Consider the following 21,296-nt stretch of genomic DNA (forward strand, 5'->3'; position numbering starts at 1 on the left):
GTGTCCAAACGTGGGAATCAAATTCCAAGAGCAATGTCTTCTCATCCTAATCACTTCAGTTATCCTGTGGTGTCCTAGAGCACCTCTGTGTGAACTCAGATGTGAAAGCACTTATTTTTCCAGAATGTATTATCACAGATGATAGCATTTGAAACTCTGAGTTATCATTACAACAATATAACTATCCATCTTACAATCATACTGATATTATATTAATGAAACAAATACGTATCTGCCTGCCTGCCTGTGTGTTTGTGTGTGTGTGGCGCACACGCGACCATGGGTCTGTGAACAGTAGAGCAGTTTGCTCCCCTGTGTATAGCGCCCTGATACGCAACGCGCCTGTCACGTGACCTGTCAGTACTAATTGATATCAGTGCTTGTCCGGCTGTGGCAACTGCAGCCAGACAGAACACTGGCAAGCGTGAGTGAGAGAGAAGGAGGGAGTGAGATAGAGAGGTAGAGTGGAAGTTACCCATCCCAGGTCAATAATTCAATTATCAGAGTCAAAACACATAAGGATATTGGAAGACAAAAACTTAGTGAATTTGGGGAAATACAAATACTTAGGACGCAATGATGACCCAAATAGAGACGACGGTGCATTATGACAACGGATTCGGAGATGAGGAGGACTACATGATACAGGAGGATGAGTGGGACAGGGACATGTTGCTGGACCCTGCCTGGGAAAAACAGCAAAGAAAGGTAAATCGAGAGAAGATGACGACATGCACATAACAAATTAACTTTACGCACTGCAGTACTTTACGCACCGGTTTGGGAGTTTACGTGACAGCAAATTAACATTTGTTTGCATTTCCAAATTGTTTAATAATTAAATATTAAGTTATTCACGTTGAGCTCAGACTTCAAAGCGCTCTCTGGTTCCTGGTATTGGGTTCAGACGGAGCCAGGGGTCTGTCTTGGCTCCAGTTGACGGGAATATTGACGGACAGATGCGATGGGTACCAGCTAACAATAGCTCATTGAGCGGCTCTCGAAACTGCTGCCATTCCACTGATAAGCGAGGAATGTGAACTGTCAACAGATGCTTCTTAACACGCGATGACGTGCTTGGGATTAGAATGGATGCTATATCTAATTTTAACCTCGAGACCAAAAGGCATTATAGTGGGTTAATCAAGTATCCTTGGTATGGAATTGTTTTGTTTATAGAAACCACAAAATACTGTACCAATATAGGCCCCCAACTCAGTAGCCTATCTGTCAACTGGTCTAATACAGAAGGAGGTTACAGTATGTCTTCCTTTAGAAATGCTCACACTTTATTGTCATGGAAGAGGTTGAACTGTGTCTCAACTATCTTCATTTAACAAGGCTAAGCAAATATTTATTTTGTGGGTATTTTAGGTACATGCTAATTAAGGCCTTCTGCATGGTATAAGCATGGTATAGTTGGATAGCAGTGTTGACCACATGGGATTTGTTTGCAGTTCTCAGTAACTTCTTTGGCATCTTAATTTAAGGCTCTTTATTAGCTTTCCCTCCACTTTAATCCTATTACCCAGTAAGAGCCACCAGGGAAGACAGGGCTGCACTTGAATGAGACCTGCTGGCACACTGAACTGTCCTTACCTTTGTACACTAACTTGCCAATTAGGCTACCATGTTCTAGCACAGGCTAGGTGTGCCACCTGACTGTACCAGGTGCCACCTGATTCAGCCGGGTTTGGTGAACAGAGGCAAATTAGGCATGATTCTTGGAACCAAGAGTGAAAATAATGAATAAACAGCCTTCAACCAGTTCATGTGTTTGAACACCTCCTTCAATGACAGGGTTGGTCCCTATTGGACATGATTCATGAATATATTTAGCTCTGAACGTTAGGGCTGTTGGAGGGAGGAATGAGGTTGGCGGGGTTAGGTCTGGAGGACTAGCCATGTTTAACGAGGGGGCAGCAGTTCAATGTCACATACACTTTGGTCTGTTTTGTCATGCTGTGTCCTTTGTTCCAAAGCCTCTAATATTCCTAATTTAGACAGGCATTCCACCGGGCAGCCTCTCCAGGCGGGTGGCGTTAACCCACAGCCCTCTGGGGGACCAGGCTATGCACTATAAGAACTTAAGGTTCTCAAGGGCCAGAGGATCACTCCCCCAGTCATGCTGTGTGGACTGGAATGGCTTGAAAATACAACATGTCACTGAAGCATACAAACATTCTCTGTGTTTATGCACAGTACAGTCAACACTGTGTAGATGAAAGCTTGAAGCAGATTGACAGATCACATTCCTGATTGATGTAAGGAGTCTAATTGAGTCTGATCCAGTAAGGGATTTTGAGAAGGGATGTTCAATGTATCCCATTCAATAAACTGTAGATCACTCTCAGTTTGTGACACGTGCAAGAATTGACACATTTGAGTATTTCAATTAAGGCCCATAGCCCCCGCCCATTTTAACCTTTGCCCTTTCGGTATTCACTTACAGTATCTGGAAGGACTGGATAGAGAGTGAAAGCAATATGGCTATAGTTCCACTTATCCTTTTTGATTATCAGACACTTGTTATCATTTTAGTAAAAGTGTGGCTTTTTTCTTTTCAAAGAGAAGCACATGAGAGAAGAATGCACTTTACGCATGTGACATTTTCCTCTCATTTTGATATTCAGTTAAAATGTTTTCTTCCTGTCTCTTATCACTAGGGCCACCAGAGCAGGCTACATTTAACACCTTATATCATCAGCAGTGGTGTAAAGTACTTAAGTAAAAATACTTTTAAGTACTACTTAAGTTGTTTTTGGGGTATGTGTACTTTACTTTACTATTTATATTTTTGCTAACTTTTACTTCACTACATTCTGAAATAAAATAATGTACTTTTTACACCATACATTTTCTGTATGGTGTAAAAAGTACTCGTTACTCGTTACATTTTGACAGGAAAATGATCCAATTCACACATTTATCAAGAGAACATCCCTGGTCATCCCTACTGCATCTGATCTGGCGGACTCACTAAACACAAATGCTTTGTTTGTAATTTATGTCCGAGTGTGACCTTGGCAATTCGTAAATTAAAAAACAACAAGAAAATGGTGCCGTCTGGTTTGCTTAATATAAGGAATTTGAAATGATTTATACTTTTACTTTTGATACTTAAGTACATTTTAACAATTACATTTACTTTTGATACTTAAGTATATTTATAACCAAATACTTTTACTCAAGTAGTATTTTACTCGGTGACTTTCACTTTTACTTTAATCATTTTCCATTAAGTTATCTTAAGTATGACAATTGAGTACTTTTTCCACCACTGATCATCAGGAATGTGAGCTGGGATCTTCTCAAAGCTTTCATCTATACAGTGTTGATTGCCTCTGGGCTCTGTTTGCTATTGTGAGATCAAGTGACTTAATATAAACATAGCAGGAGAGAGTTGTGATATTTAAGTCATGCATAAGGATACAGTAGAAATCATGAGCGTTTTCGGAGAACAAATTATTGTATCCTTTACAATAGGCAGTAGGTTGGTTGGAGGGAATGTGTAATTTGAAACCTAGGGGTTTGCTGACCCTCGACAAATAGGTTAATCTCAATATGTGGCACTTGCCATAGGGACCACAGTCATCACAATTGGTCTCTGGCTAAGTCATGCTAAGCTGTTATCTTATTGTGTTACAACCAAGCTATACACTTGCAGTAGCTACCTTCATAAAGTATAGATGGCAAACACTTTCAACTGGGAAGGGTAAATTGGAAAATGTTATGTAAAATGGACTGTAAAGTTTTAAAACATTGTGGAACATTCTACCTTTGATGAATAAGACCCTTGATGGAAAACTCACTCAAGGTTCTCTGATTAGCTCACAGAAAGTCTCTCTACCATCAATGCTCAAACCCATCCTAAGTTATGTGAAATTGACATTGTACTGTTTGGATTTTACTCACCAAAATATCATTTTATTTGTAGACCTTCACAGCTTGGTGTAATTCCCACCTTAGGAAAGCAGAAACACAGATTGAGAACATTGAGGACGACTTCAGAAATGGCCTCAAACTCATGCTTCTCTTGGAAATTATTTCAGGTACTGTTTGTTGACTAAAGAGTTGATAATTGAATACATTGATTGGTACTCACAAAGAGTTTAATGCTGTTTGCTCCTTCCCTCAGGTGAGAGGTTACCTAAGCCTGACAGAGGGAAGATGCGTTTTCACAAGATTGCCAATGTCAACAAAGCCCTAGACTTCATCACCAGCAAGGGAGTGAAACTTGTCTCTATTGGAGCTGAAGGTGATATTTTATTTGGCCTGTACTTTACCTGTTGGCAGCTCAGTATCTTTTGATTCATTTGAATTATCCATTATCTAATTCACTGAAGCAGGTCTTATTCATCAAAGGTAGAATGTTCCACAATGTTTTAAAACTTTACAGTCCATTTTATATTAACTTTTACAATTATGTGATGGATCTGATGGTAGTTGGATTTTTTCTCTTCAGAAATTGTGGATGGTAACGTTAAGATGACTCTGGGAATGATTTGGACCATCATCCTCCGCTTTGCCATCCAGGACATCTCTGTAGAAGGTAATATAGGACAATTCTAACCAAATAGCGTACTTGAGGAAAAAAACCTGCCTTTGTTATTGTATTGTAAGTTATGTCCTTCATATGGATTCCCAGTGTTTTTATACTGCAGCTACCTTCTTGGACAGATGATCTGTATTGCCTTCCTGGTTTAATGAAATAGAGATCTCACTGGGGAATATTGCTGTTGAACAAATATTTCTCTCTCCTTTCAGAAACCTCTGCAAAGGAAGGCCTTCTCTTGTGGTGCCAGAGAAAGACTGCCCCCTACAGAAATGTCAATGTCCAGAACTTCCACATTAGGTAAGAACACTCTTAAGTCTTTTCCTAACCCTTTAGAGTCCAAGCCCTGTCTACCCCAGTTGATGGTGTTCTACTTAGCTATATGGAATTGTTTTAAGAAGATCATACCAAGAATAATTTTATTTTGAATTTTAAGACTTCTTGAAGTTGCCTAATATGTATTTTTCTATTTTATTATTTTCTATACTAATGTGTTAGTACTAAGTAATAAGACATGCAAAGCCTGCACACACTATAGTTCTCTAGGACCAGTGTTGGTGACCTCTGCTTTACTCAGTTATCATGCCAATCTGACCTCTGATCTGGTTCTCTCTGCTGCCTGCTGGTGAAGCTGGAAGGACGGACTGGCCTTCTGCGCCCTGATTCACAGACACAGACCTGACCTTATCGACTATGCTAAGCTCAACAAGGTCTCTTGTGTGTCCCAATCACTAACCATGATGGTGTCTGGTGCCTCCCACATACTAACAGAGAATATTAACTCCAGTCTTTTCCCACAGCGTAGATTAATAGAAAGTTATTATGTGGGTGGGTTGACTTTTGAGAAGCAGAAATAAGAGTGTTTCATTATGTTTAACTCAGGGGTTCTCAAACGTTTTGGGGCCAGGGACACCTTTTGTGATAGCAGGTTCATCAGGGACTCCCTCATGATCAGAACACAACTCGAGTGTGTTAAAAATGGTCTACAAGGACTTTTACAGTACATGGCTGGACAAACCAATTCTCAGGCCCGGGAAATCAAATTTAAAAGGCCTGCCTCTCGGCATTGGAGATAAAATGTTGCAGTTTTCAAGCTAATTTCCTGCAATTCTACACATTTTGTCTAAGGCAGAGATATTTTTTGTTGTTGCAGCTTTAAAGCTAATATCCTCCAATTCAACACATTTTGCCATGGCAAACGGTATCAGAGTATGGGGTCTCGGACCAGTCTCAGAGACAGCTTTTACCCACAAGCCATCAGACTGCTGAACTCCTGAACCGGAACCGACCACCTCCACACCAACAGTCTCCTTGCACTGACTCTTAGCACACATGCATTCGCTCACACATTCACTCACACACACTTCTACATATGCATAAACACACACACACACACACACACACACACACACACACACACACACACACACACACACACACACACACACACACACACACACACTAACAAGATCTCACGGTCTTACATCAATATTCAACGTTTGTCCAGGGGGGGATACACATCTATGATAAACATCCTGCAGGTTCATGCTCTGCAACAGAGCACGACCCTACCTACCGTAGAGTACGACCCTACCTCATACAGGAAGTAGCGCAGGTCCTAATCCAGGCACTTGTCATCTCCCGTCTGGAGTACTGCAACTCTCTGTTGGCTGGGCTGCCTGCTTGTGCCATCAAACCCCTGCAACTTATCCAGAAGGCTGCAGCCCACCTGGTTTTTAACCTTCCAAAGTTCTCACATGTCACCTTTCTCCTCCGTACACTCCACTGGCTTCCAGTCGAAGCTCTCTTCCACTACAAGACCATGATGCTTGCCTACGGAGCATCAAGAGGAACTGCCCCCTCCCTACCTTCAGACTATGCTCAAACCCTACATCCCGACCCGAGCACTCCGTTCTGCCACTCTGGTCTCTTGGCCCTCCCACCCCTACAGGAGAGTAGCTCCCGCTAAGCCCAGTCCAAGCTCTTCTCTGTCCTGGCACCCCAATGGTGGAACCAGCTTCCCCCGGAAGCTAGGACAGCAGAGTCCCTGCCCATCTTCCGAAAGCACCTGAAACCCTACCTCTTCAAATAGTATCTTAAATAATCCCCCTCCTCACCTCGGCTATTTCCAAATACCCTGGTATATGGTATATACAGTATACCGCCCAAGCCTAGTACACTCTGGGTAATTACATTTATTTATTTCATTTATTAGTGTGCTTTAATTGCTCTTATGCAAGCTTTTATATAACTGGTAGCAGATCTGCTCAAAGTTGAATTAGAATAACCATAGACCACTTAAACTGATACAAAACTTACACTCACGGGTGGCCAAAAATAAATTACTGAAAGCCACACCCTCACTAAACCACGCCTCCTATTTAACAAGGCCCCGCCATTACAATACATACATCCTGTCAATAAGATGGCACAGATGGATTCATCATTGTATCTAATGGTGGGTACAAATATCTACCTTTCTTCAATACATTTTAAATGTGTAACTTTTCTGCTAAGCAAAGGTACAGATCAGTACCATCAATAATCATTAGTGGACTCTTGGGGGTACATAAAATAGATTTGTGTCCTGGGAAGCAGAAATGTACCCTAACTGTATGTATTTATTTAAGAATATGTGATGATTGTAACTTTATTAAAGAGTAGACTACTACAGTGTGGAATATACAGATTTGTGTCCTTCCACCGTGTAACCTGTGGCCTTTATAACAAAAAATAACATAGCCCATTATGGTTTTCCCAGGAGGCTGAACTGACTTAGCCCTGACTGTGAATAGATGAAGAAATGTGAGCCACATCCCAATAGAGCCCAGGGTTTACCTCAGCTGTGGTGGGCAGATACCTCTAATGAAGCAGCTCTTTATAGGGCAATCAATCTATCCATTGTTGTTTGGGAATAAACATAACAATTGATAGTTCTGGGCAACCCAAACCCTTCAGAATGTTGTTTAATACAGAAAAGAGCCAGTTTTAGTAGAGGTGTCCCCGCTCTCTCTCGTACATATGCAAGTGGACACACACACACACACACAAACACACACACACCTCTGCACCCCCCCCCCCCCCAAACACTCCCATGCATGCATTGGACCTTGTCAGCTGTCATGTCTGGCTCCAGGTGAGTGGGCTCAGTAAGCCATGAGTGTTAGCTTGCTGAAATGGCTCCATGTGGGGAACAGGCCCATGGGTATCTGCCCGTCCTGGATCTCTGCAGCTGCTACTGTCCTGTAACAGGCTTTCCCCCCTCAGCCAGCATCAGTGGAACAGACTTAGGACAATAGCAGCAGCATGAGCCCTCTCCTCCCACTAAACAAACTGACTCACCCTACCCCATTAGTGAGGAGACACTTACTGACTGTCTGTCACCTGTTTGGTTAATACATCACTGGGTGCAGGACAGTTTGTAATCTGGTTTCAAATACTGTACATGTTTTTTCATGTTAAAAGTAAATGAAAACATGATTATCTTACTTTTAAAAAGTGTAATGGTGTTAAGGTGGTGTTGAAAGACAGCTATATACTAACTGCTATGTAACAATATAATTGGAAAGTATTTTTCTATAATACTGATTATTTTCTAGGATGATCCTATGGGGAACCTGAACCTGGCGTTTGAAATAGCAGAGAAGCACCTGGATATTCCCAAGATGCTGGATGCAGAAGGTAATGTCTTCTAAGGAAACAGCGTTTTGAATTCGGCATTAGCTATAGGCATCTTGTTTTGCTCAATATGAAAACATAAACCATCTTATTTGGTACTGTAATGGTGGGAGTCAGACTATGGGCTTTGTTGCAGGATTGGCTGGATGAGATTGCCAGGAGGATTGTCTGTACTTGTATGAACATTGTAATGATAAAGTCCTATGTGCCTGGTATCCCCACAGATTTGATAAGTGCAGCAAGGCCAGACAACAGGACTGTTATGACCTATATGTCCAGTTTGTATCACACATTTGCAATGGTACAGAAGGTGAGGGCACATTGGTCAAGTTTTAGGTCCTTGTTTAGTCCCGTGGCCATAGACCACCCCACTTTCCTTCCAGGATAGCCCTGGGCTAAGACGTTCAGGTGTGGAGTCTCTATCTGTGGTCCTTTTCCTCTGTCAGTGCTCTTGTGTTTCCTGTCTCCACCTTCAGTGTCTTCCTCCTTCTCTACTTGTCGTCTGTCACCCTCTTCTGTCCCTCCGTCCACACTGTAGACATCATCAACACTCCTAAGCCTGATGAGAGAGCTATCATGACCTATGTGTCCTGCTTCTATCATGCTTTTGCTGGAGCTGAGCAGGTATACAGCTTGCACCATGAACAATTTGAATCGAGTTTGTGAATGCAATGTGTTTTGGGTACAATATCCCCAAATCATTTGATGATTTGTCAATCATTCCACTTAAAATAAGCACACGATAATCCAATCATTCACATTTTTTAAGGTCTTATTTCCCCGCCACTACCAAAAACACATATCCTGGTTTGTCCTCTTCGCTTGTTTGACACCATAATTCTACTATGTTGGTAAATTGTGATTTTGACATTGACATGCATGTTTTTGAAACGATACACACAGATTGCATTAAATGTATGACTTAAATGGTGTGCATGTTGGTGGGGTGGGGGTAATTGGATGAGGAATAGCATTAGATATCTGACATCAACACTCTCACCTCACCTCTCTTTCTTCCCTGACCTCATCTCTCTTTCCTCCCTCCCCTTGGTAGGCTGAGACAGCGGCCAACAGGATCTGTAAAGTGCTGGGTGTGAACCAGGAGAATGAGAAACTTATGGAGGAATACGAGAAACTGGCCAGCGAGGTAAAGCATACTTTGGGATATTTGCTTTCATATTGGTGAACTCTCTTAGGGCCATACTTCTACCCCAATTGGAAAACTCAGAAAGTTCACCGTCTCACATCCCTATACACACAAACTTGCAGGAATGAAATTTCCAAGTATTCAAATCAAATTCAATGTCCAATTCAACTTAATTGAATTGAGAGGAATAACAACACACAAACCCAATAGCTCCACTCCATCATTACCTTCTGTATTCCGTAGCTACTGGAGTGGATCCGCCGAACCACCCCATGGCTGGAGAACAGGGCCGCAGAGAAGACCATGGTTGAGATGCAGAGGAAGCTGGAGGATTTCAGGGACTACCGCCGCATGCACAAGCCCCCCAAGGTGCAGGAGAAGTGCCAGCTGGAGATCAGCTTCAACACCCTGCAGACTAAGCTGCGCTTAAGCAACCGGCCCGCCTTTATGCCCTCTGAGGGAAAGATGGTATCTGTAAGTGTTAACACCGAACATTCAATGATAAATCATATAAAACTGATTAAACACAAGCCACCAGTCAAAGTACAGTAGCTATAGATATCTATGGATGTAGGTAATCCAAAAGACCAAGGTAAAGACCAAGGCACTCTTACCAGAATGTTGATGAAGTTAAAAAGCTGGTTTAATAGCATATCAACTGAGCGTGATGGTTTGCTGCTTTTGACCCGTGTATTTGTGTCTCCATGTGGCTGTAGGACATAGCCAGTGCATGGCAGGGGCTGGACGGGGCCGAGAAAGGTTATGAGGAGTGGCTTCTGACCGAGATCCGCAGGCTGGAGAGACTGGACCACCTGGCTGAAAAGTTTTGCCAGAAAGCCACCACCCATGAAACCTGGGCTAGTGGTCAGTCTGGGCTATTATTGTCTGTCTGTGCAGTGTTTACTTATGTCTCTGGTATGTCTAGAGTTTGACCTTTGAATGTAAGTGATTAGCTCCAAATCCTTTGAGATTTTTCAATGGGAAAATGTCATAGTAAATCTTCAGCATTTGTTTTGAATAACGGGAGATTCATGACCGTTGCTCTCTGTCTCTGTCTCTCTCTCTGTCTCTCTCTCTGTCTCTCTCTCTCTGTCTCTCTCAATTCAATTCAATTGGCATGGGAAACACATGTTAACATTGCCAAAGCAAGTGAAGTAGATAATAAACAAAAGTGAAATAAAAAATAATCTCTATCTCGCTCTCTCTCTGTGACCAAGGTAAAGAGCTGATTCTATCTCAGAAGGACTATGAGACAGCCACCCTGACGGAGGTGCGGGCATTGCTAAGGAAACACGAGGCGTTTGAGAGTGACCTGGCTGCTCACCAGGACAGGGTGGAGCAGATAGCTGCCATCGCACAGGAGCTCAAGTGAGGACTTTTTCTCTAACCCTCACTCCTAACCATCATCCCTACCAAATCCTATTCCTAAAATCATGGCTTTGACAAGGAATACAATCTGCATTCTACTGAAAGGAAAATTCCACCCAAAATCCAGTCCATTGTTGATATACTCCCCAAATGTTTTGCATGTCAGCAATCAAGTTTTTAAGATATAGAACTTTCAAAATACATAAATATGGTATGATGCACTTTGCCTGTGATTAGGTATGGCAACAAATACATTATAAGTTATGTTAATTTGCTTTCTCCATTCTGACCATTTTCATCAATTTTGTAAATTTCTAAATTTCCTGAACAAATTTCCACACTGTACAACATTTGTTTTGTCTTTGTGTGCCTCTATTTCGTAAATAAGTCACTTTTCCTTCATCAGAATAATTATTCTCCTCTGTGACCATGTTTTTTCAATGGATTCACTTGCAGTTTTTATTTCAGTGGATTATATTGCAGTCGGACGATTTCCGGGGGTCTCTAATTGGCAAGCTTGTTCTCTCTAAGTTGTTGACTTGGTCTGTTAGCAAGTTATCTAGCAGTTTTCAGCTGTTAACAGTTTCTTATTGGCAATAAAAATGTATGATTGACATACTTTTTTCAGAGTCATTGCTGAATTATTTAATGTAACAAATAAAATATTAAAATACTGTTAGAGAAGGTACAGTAAAAATCCAAACTGGTCCATGCATCAATGCCAGTATTATGCTAGTAAAACACAGTAAACTTCCCAGCCCTAGATTGACCTGTATGTTTCCTGTGGTGTTGTGTAGTGAGCTGGACTATCATGGTGTGGCTGCTGTCAATCAGAGGTGTCAGAGCATCTGTGATCTGTGGGATCAACTTGGTACATTGACCCAGAAGAGGAGAGAGGCTGTGGAGGTGAGTGGCGGGGGTTGAGGTTTGGGACGTGACATACTATGTTCTCAGCTAAACTGGGCTAAACCCAGTGAAAAGCAAGCCGGCACAGTACATCTTGGTAGTGTGAAAAGAGAACCAGTTCCATGAATCCAGTTGAGAACTGAGGAGGTAAAGCAGTGAATGACGTAACCTTGAGTTGGGGTGGAGTGTTCACAGGACAGCTTAATCCAAAATAAAGCTAAATCTCATGTATATTCTATTGAGATAGCTAGGGATGGGGACTTGGAAATGAAGACACAGCTGATTATTGGTTGCCACTAAGTCTGCTGACCGAGATAAGGGGATGAACTAAAGGCACAATCATGTAGATATGGCTGCCTGTACAGTATCTGGCTGGCAGGATGCCCACACTCCCCTTCCTCTGAGCCCCTCTGATCCATACTGGATGCTCATGACCTGCAAATGTGTCAAGACCCTTATCCAGGCCTGGGATTAGGGTGACTGACATGGGCTGCTGTCTGCCACCTGCCCCTGCCCAAAGGGAATGGTCTAATCCATGCAGACCATCTTCCAAACTCAGGGGTCAATTGGGTCACATCAATGTGATGCATCCTGGGATTAGCATCCCAAACAGGTGAAGCAATATTGATGAATTGTCAATGAGATGAATGGCAAAGTTTTTTCTCGCTCCTGTTTTCCAGAGGACAGAGAAGCTGCTGGAAACCATTGATCAGTTGTTCCTGGAGTTTGCCAAGAGATCAGCACCTTTCAACAACTGGATGGAAGGGGCTATGGAGGATCTGCAGGATATGTTTATTGTACACACGATCGATGAGGTCCAGGTATGTAATACTCGCTGTTACCATTTAGTCATCCTACCGTTGTTACAAATGTTGCAGCTATGTAATTTTGGTTCAGTGCCCAAAGTACTTGCTTTGTACACTGCAACCTCTCCTCTCCTTCTCCCCTGCAGAGCCTGATATCCGCCCATGAGCAGTTCAAGGCCACCCTCCCAGAGGCAGACGGAGAGAGACAGGCCATCCTGGGGATCCACAATGAGGTGCAGAAGATCTCCCAGAGCTACGGCATCAAAGCCAACCTCCTCAACCTCTACAGCACCATCACCACAGAGGAGCTCCTCGCCAAGTGGGACAAGGTACAACCTCGAAAATTAACATACATAAACTTGAGACACGCATGCACACATATGCATTCACGCATGCACATACACAGCCAACTTCTGTCAGATTGATGTATGTGTTGTTGCCATGTTGCTGACCAGGTGAAGAAGCTGGTTCCCCAGAGAGAAGGCTCCCTCCAGGAGGAGCTAGCCCAGCAGCATACTAACGAGAGGCTGAGACGGCAGTTTGCTACCCAGGCTAACCTCATCGGACCCTGGATACAGACAAGGATGGAGGTCAGAGAGTCAGCCATCAGTTTAGTGTCTAAGGGTACCCTTGGATCCAGAACAAAAACCTGATTTGCTAATTTGTGTGGTGCTGACAGGAGATTGGGAGCTGCTCCCTGGAGGTGGGCGGTACCCTGGAGGACCAGATGACACAGCTGAAGCAGTTTGAGCACATCATCGTTACCTACAAGCCCAACATCGACAAGCTGGAGGGAGACCACCAGCACATCCAGGAGTCCCTGGTGTTTGACAACAAGCATACCAACTACACCATGGAGGTACAGCAGAGCACCACAGAGAGACGGTCTCTACATGCGGTCTATGTAGATTAGATGTGGTCATGGGGATAATGATGATGATGTCATCGAGATCCCAAAGTGCATTGTTGGAATACATTGTTGACAGTTGATTAATCTGTCTGTCTGTGTCTATGTCTGTCGGTGTGTTTAATCGTCATGGTAAAAGCACATACGTGTGGGCTGGGAGCTCCTCCTTACCACCATCGCCCGCACCATCAACGAGATCGAGACCCAGATCCTGACCCGCGACGCCAAGGGCATCAGCCAGGAACAGATGCACGAGTTCCGCTCCTCCTTCAACCATTTTGACCGGGTATAGTACTCTATCCACACCCTGGACTCCGGGTTCTCAGTCTCATATAATAACATTTAACCTGAATGGCATGTTAAGTAGCAGAATACCACTGACAAAAAAACAATTAACCGTCTTGCCTATCTTATTCAGAAGCTGCGTAAGGAAACTGGGGTAATATATTGTTGTTGATACTGTAATAGAATGGTCACTGCTCTGTGACCTTGGTTGTTTAGACAGTTAAAACATAATACAAATCCAATTGTACTGTATGATAGTGTAATGTATAGATCTATAAAAAATGTATTTTTTATATTGGTTCTACATTGTTGTAATGCTGCATGTTATGGACAGTGGACACTTGTGTGTGTGTGACACCTCTGAGTGGACTCTAACACCTGGTCCCAGGAGAACACAGGCAAACTGTGAGGAGTTCAAGACCTGTCTGATCAGCCTTGGACATGTGGGCAATGAACATCAGGTACTCACCCCTACTGACCTCTAACCTTTCATGATTCCTGACTGACTCTCGTTGACGACTTAGGCTTCTTCCATCCTTCTAGAACAGACCAAATCTGCTGCTACCTCACATATTTTCCCAGTTCTATCTATATTTGAATAGTGGGCTCTAAATAATACACTACATTATGGCGATGTTGGCGGTAGCAGCTTTCCTCTGTGATTGTGTGTATTTGTCCATGTTTCTGATGTTAGCTTTGGTCTTCTCCCCTACCGGATCTCCACTGCTCTACCATCCACCTTCTCTTGGTCACTCTCCCTCCTCTCTATCCCATCCCCTCCCGGTGCGGTGACCTACTCCCAACCTCCACCCTATGACCCTTGACCTCCGACTACAGAAGAATCATGGTGCGATGGACACTGATGACTTTAGGGCCTGTCTGATCTCCATGGGTTATGATTTGGTAGGGGTCTCAATGTTCTCATGCAGAATTACAGTATGCAAACTTTGTATACTAATACCAAGAGGTATTGATAATATTCTATGTGTAATAACGAACAAAGATATCAGTGCTCTTTTCTCTGATCTCGCTCTAATATCTCTCTCTCTCTCTGTCTGTCTGTGTGACTTGCTGTCTGTCAGGGTGAAGTGGAATTTGCCCGTATCATGATGCTGGTTGACCCCAGTGCCACTGGCATGGTGTCTTTTCAATCATTTATCGATTTTATGACCAGAGAAACCGCTGACACGGACACCGCCGAGCAGGTTGTGGCATCCTTCAGGATCCTGGCAGCCGATAAGGTGTGTGTGAGAGAAAGTGAACGGGAGTGTGACAATTGAGTGAAACATGTCAATCACACAGATGGGGCAGATTCAGTACAATGGTCAACACGCATATTATTCTGTCAGAATATTAATATTTGCTAAAGCGGACATACCTACATGAGCCCGTGTTCTCTCTGTTTTTCTCCCGACTCCACAGCCCTACATCCTGGTTGAGGAGCTAAGGAGGGAGCTCCCCCCTGACCAGGCAGAGTACTGCATCTTGAGGATGCCCCGCTACAGTGGCCCAGGGGGATCCGCAGGGGCGCTAGACTACACCGCCTTCTCCACTGCCCTCTATGGAGAGAGTGACCTCTAACCCTGCAAGATGATGCCCAAAAGTGACCTCTTGACCCCACCCAATACGTCTGGATGAAATTCCCTTTAACCGAACACACTGTAAATGCAAGGCGAAGTTACCTATGTTAGATTCACAATAGGTAGATATAGTACATTTAGCTACTTATTGTAACACAATAGTTTCCCTCATATGAGTTCTGTGGTGAAGTGAAGATAGAATAACAGTTTTTCTTATCTGCTAAGAGGAATAACATGATCATATAAGCTACAATAGTTAGATATAATATAATGTTTATTGACTACAGTAATAGCAGCAGTTGGATATGTAGCTAGAACAGAAAAATTGCAGGCTAATAGTCAGCATTTTCTCCTCATCTTCTTTCAGTGCCTTATTAGGAACTACTGTATGAGTTCTAATTGGGAATAAGACAAAAACATCAAAGCTAGACGTTGAACTGATGCCTGTTTCCAGTGGGATGTTGTTTATGTAACCAAAATGTACTTGTGGTATAATCATAACTCATGTTTCCCGCTCCATGCAAACTTTTCTCACATCACAATTTACCCAATATATATATATAAAGGACAGTTATAGGCTATGATTGATTTATAAAATAATAGGTTTCACAGTTAACACACAATGTACAGTATATTTCTCACACCCAAAGCTAAGAGAAATCATTGAAATCATTTTCTTATTTGAGAACATAAGGAGTTTGGAACAACTTTGCCTATTTGATGATATTGCTTATTACCTTAAATCCTATCAAATTCCTACATACTTTGAATCAAACCTCAAAGAGGGTTAAGCCTGTCTCTCAGCCTGCCACCTGTTAAGCAGTTGGGATTTCCCAGTTGAAAACAGGGAGGGAGAAGAGAATCCATGTACTATTCAATCCAAAGCAACAAAAAAACAATTGACCGTTTGAGAGACTGTTGACAGTAAACTTTGTACTTTCAAGTGATTTGATTATCCAATAAACCCTCTTCCTGATCATCACTGATGTTTATTTTTCTTTACATAATAAAAGAGTGCAGTTAAATACAATATTGTGTTTTTCTATTCTCTAGGCCTAAACTGTAAAAGCCATATTTCCTTTCATTGAAGTTGATTAAAGTATATGAAAGTTAAATTGACAGTCACAATTCAAACATGGATATAATCAAATAAAAATTATCTGCAAAATCCGATGTGAATATCCTACATTTGATAAGATTGGCAGGGCAAGGGCACTCAATGGTAGCATTCCTGTAGTCAAAGGCGACTGTATGAGTGTGATTATGAGCCAAGAGAGGGTATATTGAGCCATTTTGTGCCAAAATGGTAAAGTAGGACAAAAGTGGGGATAACGTAGCCTAGTTACCTGACACCACCTCTTTAAATATGGGGATAGTAGGCATATATTCCACAAGCATAAGCTTCCTGACAAAGAAGGGTATTAAGTCAATTCCCACTAATCACAGACCAACGCCAATGTCTTTTGGACGTTTGAGCAAGTTCGAATCCAGCAATAGAAAGTTGTTTTTGATATTTTTGTTTTAAGCCTATCCAAAACCTTAACCCTTACCTTAACCATTCGGAGTTAATGCCTAACCTTAAAATGTCTGAGTCAATGCCTAAGCTTAACCCTAACCTTAAAAATGTGTAGTTAATGCCAAAACTTAATCTTAAACACTTCGAAATTTGACATTTGCAACAACTTCGAAATTTGACATTTAAGAAACATGGATGAACGTCTATTCTGATGTGAGACTGAAAGCTAGTTGAACTTGAAAGCCCTGATTGCTAAGTTCATTTTAAGATGTCAGGCTCACTACCCAAACCAGACACAATTTGTTTCAAGTGGCCAAGAGATGTCATGTGATCTCCTACTGCTCTCTAGTGCATGAACTGGGAATCAGACAGAGGATACACATCAACAGTTGAGTAGAGACTTCAGCTTTCTCCTCATACAGTGAATTCGGAATGTATCCAGACACCTTGATTTTTTCCACATTTTGTTACGTTACAGCCTTATTCTAAAATTGCTTAAATTGTTCATTCCCCTCATCAATATGCAAACAATACCGCACAATAAAAAAAGCAAAAATAGGTTTTAAGAAATGTTTGCAAATGTATCACAAATAAAAAACTCAAATATCACATTTACATAAGTATTCAAACCCTTTACTCAGAACTTTATGGAAGCACCTTAAGCAGTGATTACAGCATTGAGTATTCTTGGGTATGATGCTACAAGCTTTTGCACACCTGTATTTGGGGAGTTTCTCCCATTCTTCTCTGCAGATCATCTCAAGCATTGTCAGGTTGGATAGGGTGCGTATTTTCTGGTCTCTCCAGAGATATTCGATCAGGTTCAAGTCTGGGCTCTGGCTGGGCCACTCAAGGACTGAACTGAAAAAGCGTGTGTGAGCAAGGAGGCCTACAAGCCTGACTCAGTTACACCAGCTCTGTCAGGAGGAATGGGCCAAAATTTCCCCATCTTATTTTGAGAAGATTGTGGAAGGCTACCCGAAACGTTTGACCCAAGTTAAACAGTTTAAAAGGCAATGCTACCAAATACTAATTGAGTGTATGTAAACTTCTGACCCACTGAGAATGTGATGAAATAAATAAAAGCTGAAATAAATCATTCTCTCTACTATTATTCTGACATTTTACATTCTTAAAATGAAGTGGTGATCCTAACTGACCTAAGACAGGGAATTCTTACAAGGATTAAATGTCAGGAATTGTGAAAGACTGAGTTTAAATGTATTTTGCTAAGGTGCATGTAAACTTCTGACTTCAACTATATATTGTTCCTATACTAAGCATGTGTTTGTAGGACTTTAACATTTTACTTTATGAGGGTAGTATACAATATTATGGGTTGTTTAGAAAATTCCACCAGAGGTGGTCAAAATTCAACAGGTTAATAGTTGCCCTCATTGGGAGACTAGGTAGTATTAGTAGTAGTAGTAGTAATGTAGTAGTAGTAGTAGTAGTAAGTAGCCCAGAATTACTAGTGGCACTACATTACCATATTAACAGTGAATGTTTTAGTTAGGTAGGCCATGGATTAGCTGTAGTAAGTGGGGTTGCTATTGTTGTTCGGTTAGTGAATGTAGGGTTTGGGGTAAGCTGTGTGGCATAATCAGTCGGATGTGCTCCTTCAGTGTTATAATTTGATTGGTAGAATATACACAACATGACTCAAAGTATGTGGACACCTGCTAGTCAAACATCTAATTCCAAAATCATGGACATTAATATGGAGTTGGTCCCCCTTTGCTGCTATAACAGCCTCCACTCTTCTGGGAAGGCTTTCCACTAGATGTTCGAACATTGCTACAGGGAGTTGCTTCCATTCAGCCCACAAGAGAATTAGTGAGGTCAGGCACTGATATTGGGGGATTAGGCCTGGCTCGCAGTCGGTGTTTCAATTCATCCCAAAGGTGTTTGATGGGGTTGAGGTCAGGGCTCTGTGCAGGCCAGTCAAGTTCTTCCACACCGATCTCAACAAACTATTTCTGTATGGACCTCGCTTTGTGCATGGGGGCATTGCTGAAACAGGAAAAGTTCTTCCCCAAACTATTGCTACAAAGTTGGAAGCACATCATTTCATTGTTTGCTGTAGCGTTAAGATTTCCCTTCACTGGAACTAAGGGGCCTAGCCCGAACCATGAAAAACCCCAGACCATTATTCCTCCTCCACCAAACTTTACAGTTGGCACTATGCATTCGGGCAGGTAGTGTTCTCCTGGCATCCGCCAAACCCAGATTCGTCCCTTGAACTGCCCGATGGTGAAGCGTGATTCATCAGTGTTACCTAAAAGCTGTATAAAGTGCATTATTCCAGACCGGTCTGCACGTTTTAAAGTTTGAATAGAATTTCTAGCATTAACAATCTAAGAGTAGCAGAATTGCCCAGGTTGGTCGATTCATGTGCGTGGTTGTGGACAAAAAAGCCTAGTTTTACCTGTCAAGCGCACGCTGGGTCAGAATGATAAGGAGCCACCCAATGAGAGTCGGTCCATCTCTCTGATTATTTTTCAACTATTCTTTCTACAGACAGTGAATTGTTTTACATTTTCAGACATGGCTGAATCGGGAGAAAGCGAAGATAAAATCCAATTTCTAAGTACGGTAAGTACGTTAATGCTACTGAGAATTTAACACAGGTGGTGGCATTGGCGGGAAAGTAAGGTTGTGTGCCGCATACACTATGTTGGGTATCGATACGGTAGCCAGAAAAATAATAATTTACAGTAGGTTACTGTAAAATAATCACTGGTACTGTTGGCCACAATGCTCAGGTGTATGATAATATGTGTTATTTTACTTCTTCACTTTTTCCCACTGTCAAACACTCTTTTGAAAGTTACTTAGAACAAATTACAAAAGCCGAACCTTTGTTTTCATGATAGAGAGTTTAGAGTACACTATGAAACTGTTCAATTTTTGTATATTTGAAAGTTACTAGGCTGTGTTGAATGGCTATTACTTGTCTTTAAAGGTCCAATGCAGCCATTTCTTTCTCAAAATCCCAACATTTTTGGTTAACAATTAAGTACCTTACTGTGATTGTTTTAAATTAAAATGGTCACAGATCTACTAAAATAGTTTCTTAACAAAGAGCAATTCCTCAAGAAATAATTTTGCTAGGACTGTCTTGGAGTGGTCTGAGTGTGAAGGGGAAAACAAAAAACAAGCTGTTATTAGCAGAGAGGTTTGGAACTCTATTTGTTATTGTTTTATTAACTGATATACTGCCTGTTTATGTCATCCCACCAAAACAGGCTGACATTTCAGGCGGTCTTTCAAACAGCTCTCCTTTCAAACAGTTCTCCTAACCTCCTAGTGTGGAAATATACACTGTTCAAAAAAATAAAGGGAACACTTAAACAGCACAATGTAACTCCAAGTCAATCACACTTCTGTGAAATCGAACTGTCCACTTAGGAAGCAACACTGATTGACAATACATTTCACATGCTGTTGTGCAAATGGAATAGACAACAGGTGGAAATTATAGGCAATTAGCAAGACACCCCCAATAAAGGAGTGGTTCTGCAGGTGGGGACCACAGACCACTTCTCAGTTCCTATGCTTCCTGGCTGATGTTTTGGTCACTTTTGAATGCTGGCGGTGCTTTCACTCTAGTGGTAGCATGAGACGGAGTCTACAACCCACACAAGTGGCTCAGGTAGTGCAGCTCATCCAGGATGGCACATCAATGTGAGCTGTGGCAAGAGGGTTTGCTGTGTCTGTCAGCGTAGTGTCCAGAGCATGGAGGCGCTACCAGGAGACAGGCCAGTACATCAGGAGATGTGGAGGAGGCTGTAGGAGGGCAACAACCCAGCAGCAGGACCGCTACCTCCGCCTTTGTGCAAGGAGGAGCAGGAGAAGCACTGCCAGAGCCCTGCAAAATGACCTCCAGCAGGCCACAAATGTGCATGTGTCTGCTCAAACGGTCAGAAACAGACTCCATGAGGGTGGTATGAGGGCCCGATGTCCACAGGTGGGGGTTGTGCTTACAGCCCAACACCATGCAGGACGTTTGGCATTTGCGAGAGAACACCAACATTGGCAAATTCGCCACGGGCGCCCTGTGCTCTTCACAGATGAAAGCAGGTTCACACTGAGCACGTGACAGACGTGACAGAGTCTGGAGACGCCGTGGAGAACGTTCTGCTGCCTGCAACATCCTCCAGCATGACCGGTTTGGTGGTGGCTCAGTCATGGTGTGGGGTGGCATTTCTTTGGGGGGCCGCACAGCCCTCCATGTGCTCGCCAGAGGTAGCCTGACTGCCATTAGGTACCGAGTTGAGATCCTCAGACCCCTTGTGAGACCATATGCTGGTGCGGTTGGCCCTGGGTTCCTCCTAATGCAAGACAATGCTAGACCTCATGTGGCTGGAGTGTGTCAGCAGTTCCTGCAAGAGGAAGGCATTGATGCTATGGACTGGCCCGCCCGTTCCCCAGACCTGAATCCAATTGAGCACATCTGGGACATCATGTCTCGCTCCATCCACCAACGCCACGTTGCACCACAGACTGTCCAGGAGTTGGCGGATGCTTTCGTCCAGGTCTGGGAGG

The 21,296-nt window shown here is 42.6% G+C and overlaps 1 protein-coding gene across 3 annotated transcripts; it reads left to right on the forward strand.

Annotated features, from left to right (window-relative positions):
* Positions 1-388: 388 nt before the first annotated feature.
* actn2b (actinin, alpha 2b) lies at positions 389-16,214 on the forward strand. Of its 3 annotated transcripts, XM_029698531.1 has the most exons (21): positions 389-708; positions 3,938-4,052; positions 4,139-4,258; positions 4,466-4,552; positions 4,768-4,855; positions 5,187-5,265; positions 8,155-8,236; positions 8,772-8,857; positions 9,288-9,380; positions 9,624-9,854; positions 10,097-10,244; positions 10,598-10,748; positions 11,546-11,654; positions 12,335-12,475; positions 12,607-12,789; positions 12,916-13,050; positions 13,140-13,319; positions 13,507-13,653; positions 14,490-14,555; positions 14,735-14,893; positions 15,075-16,214. In XM_029698531.1, exons 1-21 carry the CDS (start codon positions 577-579, stop codon positions 15,231-15,233), a joined length of 2,691 nt encoding a protein of 896 aa, XP_029554391.1. In that variant the 5' UTR covers positions 389-576; the 3' UTR covers positions 15,234-16,214. The 3 variants fall into 3 exon arrangements, 2 of the variants coding, with proteins under 2 accessions (XP_029554391.1, XP_029554392.1); XR_003867674.1 differs by lacking the exons at positions 14,735-14,893; positions 15,075-16,214 and adding an exon at positions 13,987-14,113 and having other exon boundaries at positions 14,490-14,554; XM_029698532.1 differs by lacking the exons at positions 389-708; positions 3,938-4,052; positions 4,139-4,258; positions 4,466-4,552; positions 5,187-5,265 and having other exon boundaries at positions 4,772-4,855.
* The last annotated feature ends 5,082 nt before the right edge of the window (positions 16,215-21,296 follow it).

Source organism: Salmo trutta, chromosome 18, assembly GCF_901001165.1.
Source record: "Salmo trutta chromosome 18, fSalTru1.1, whole genome shotgun sequence".
In the NCBI taxonomy this organism is placed as follows: Eukaryota; Metazoa; Chordata; class Actinopteri; order Salmoniformes; family Salmonidae; genus Salmo; species Salmo trutta.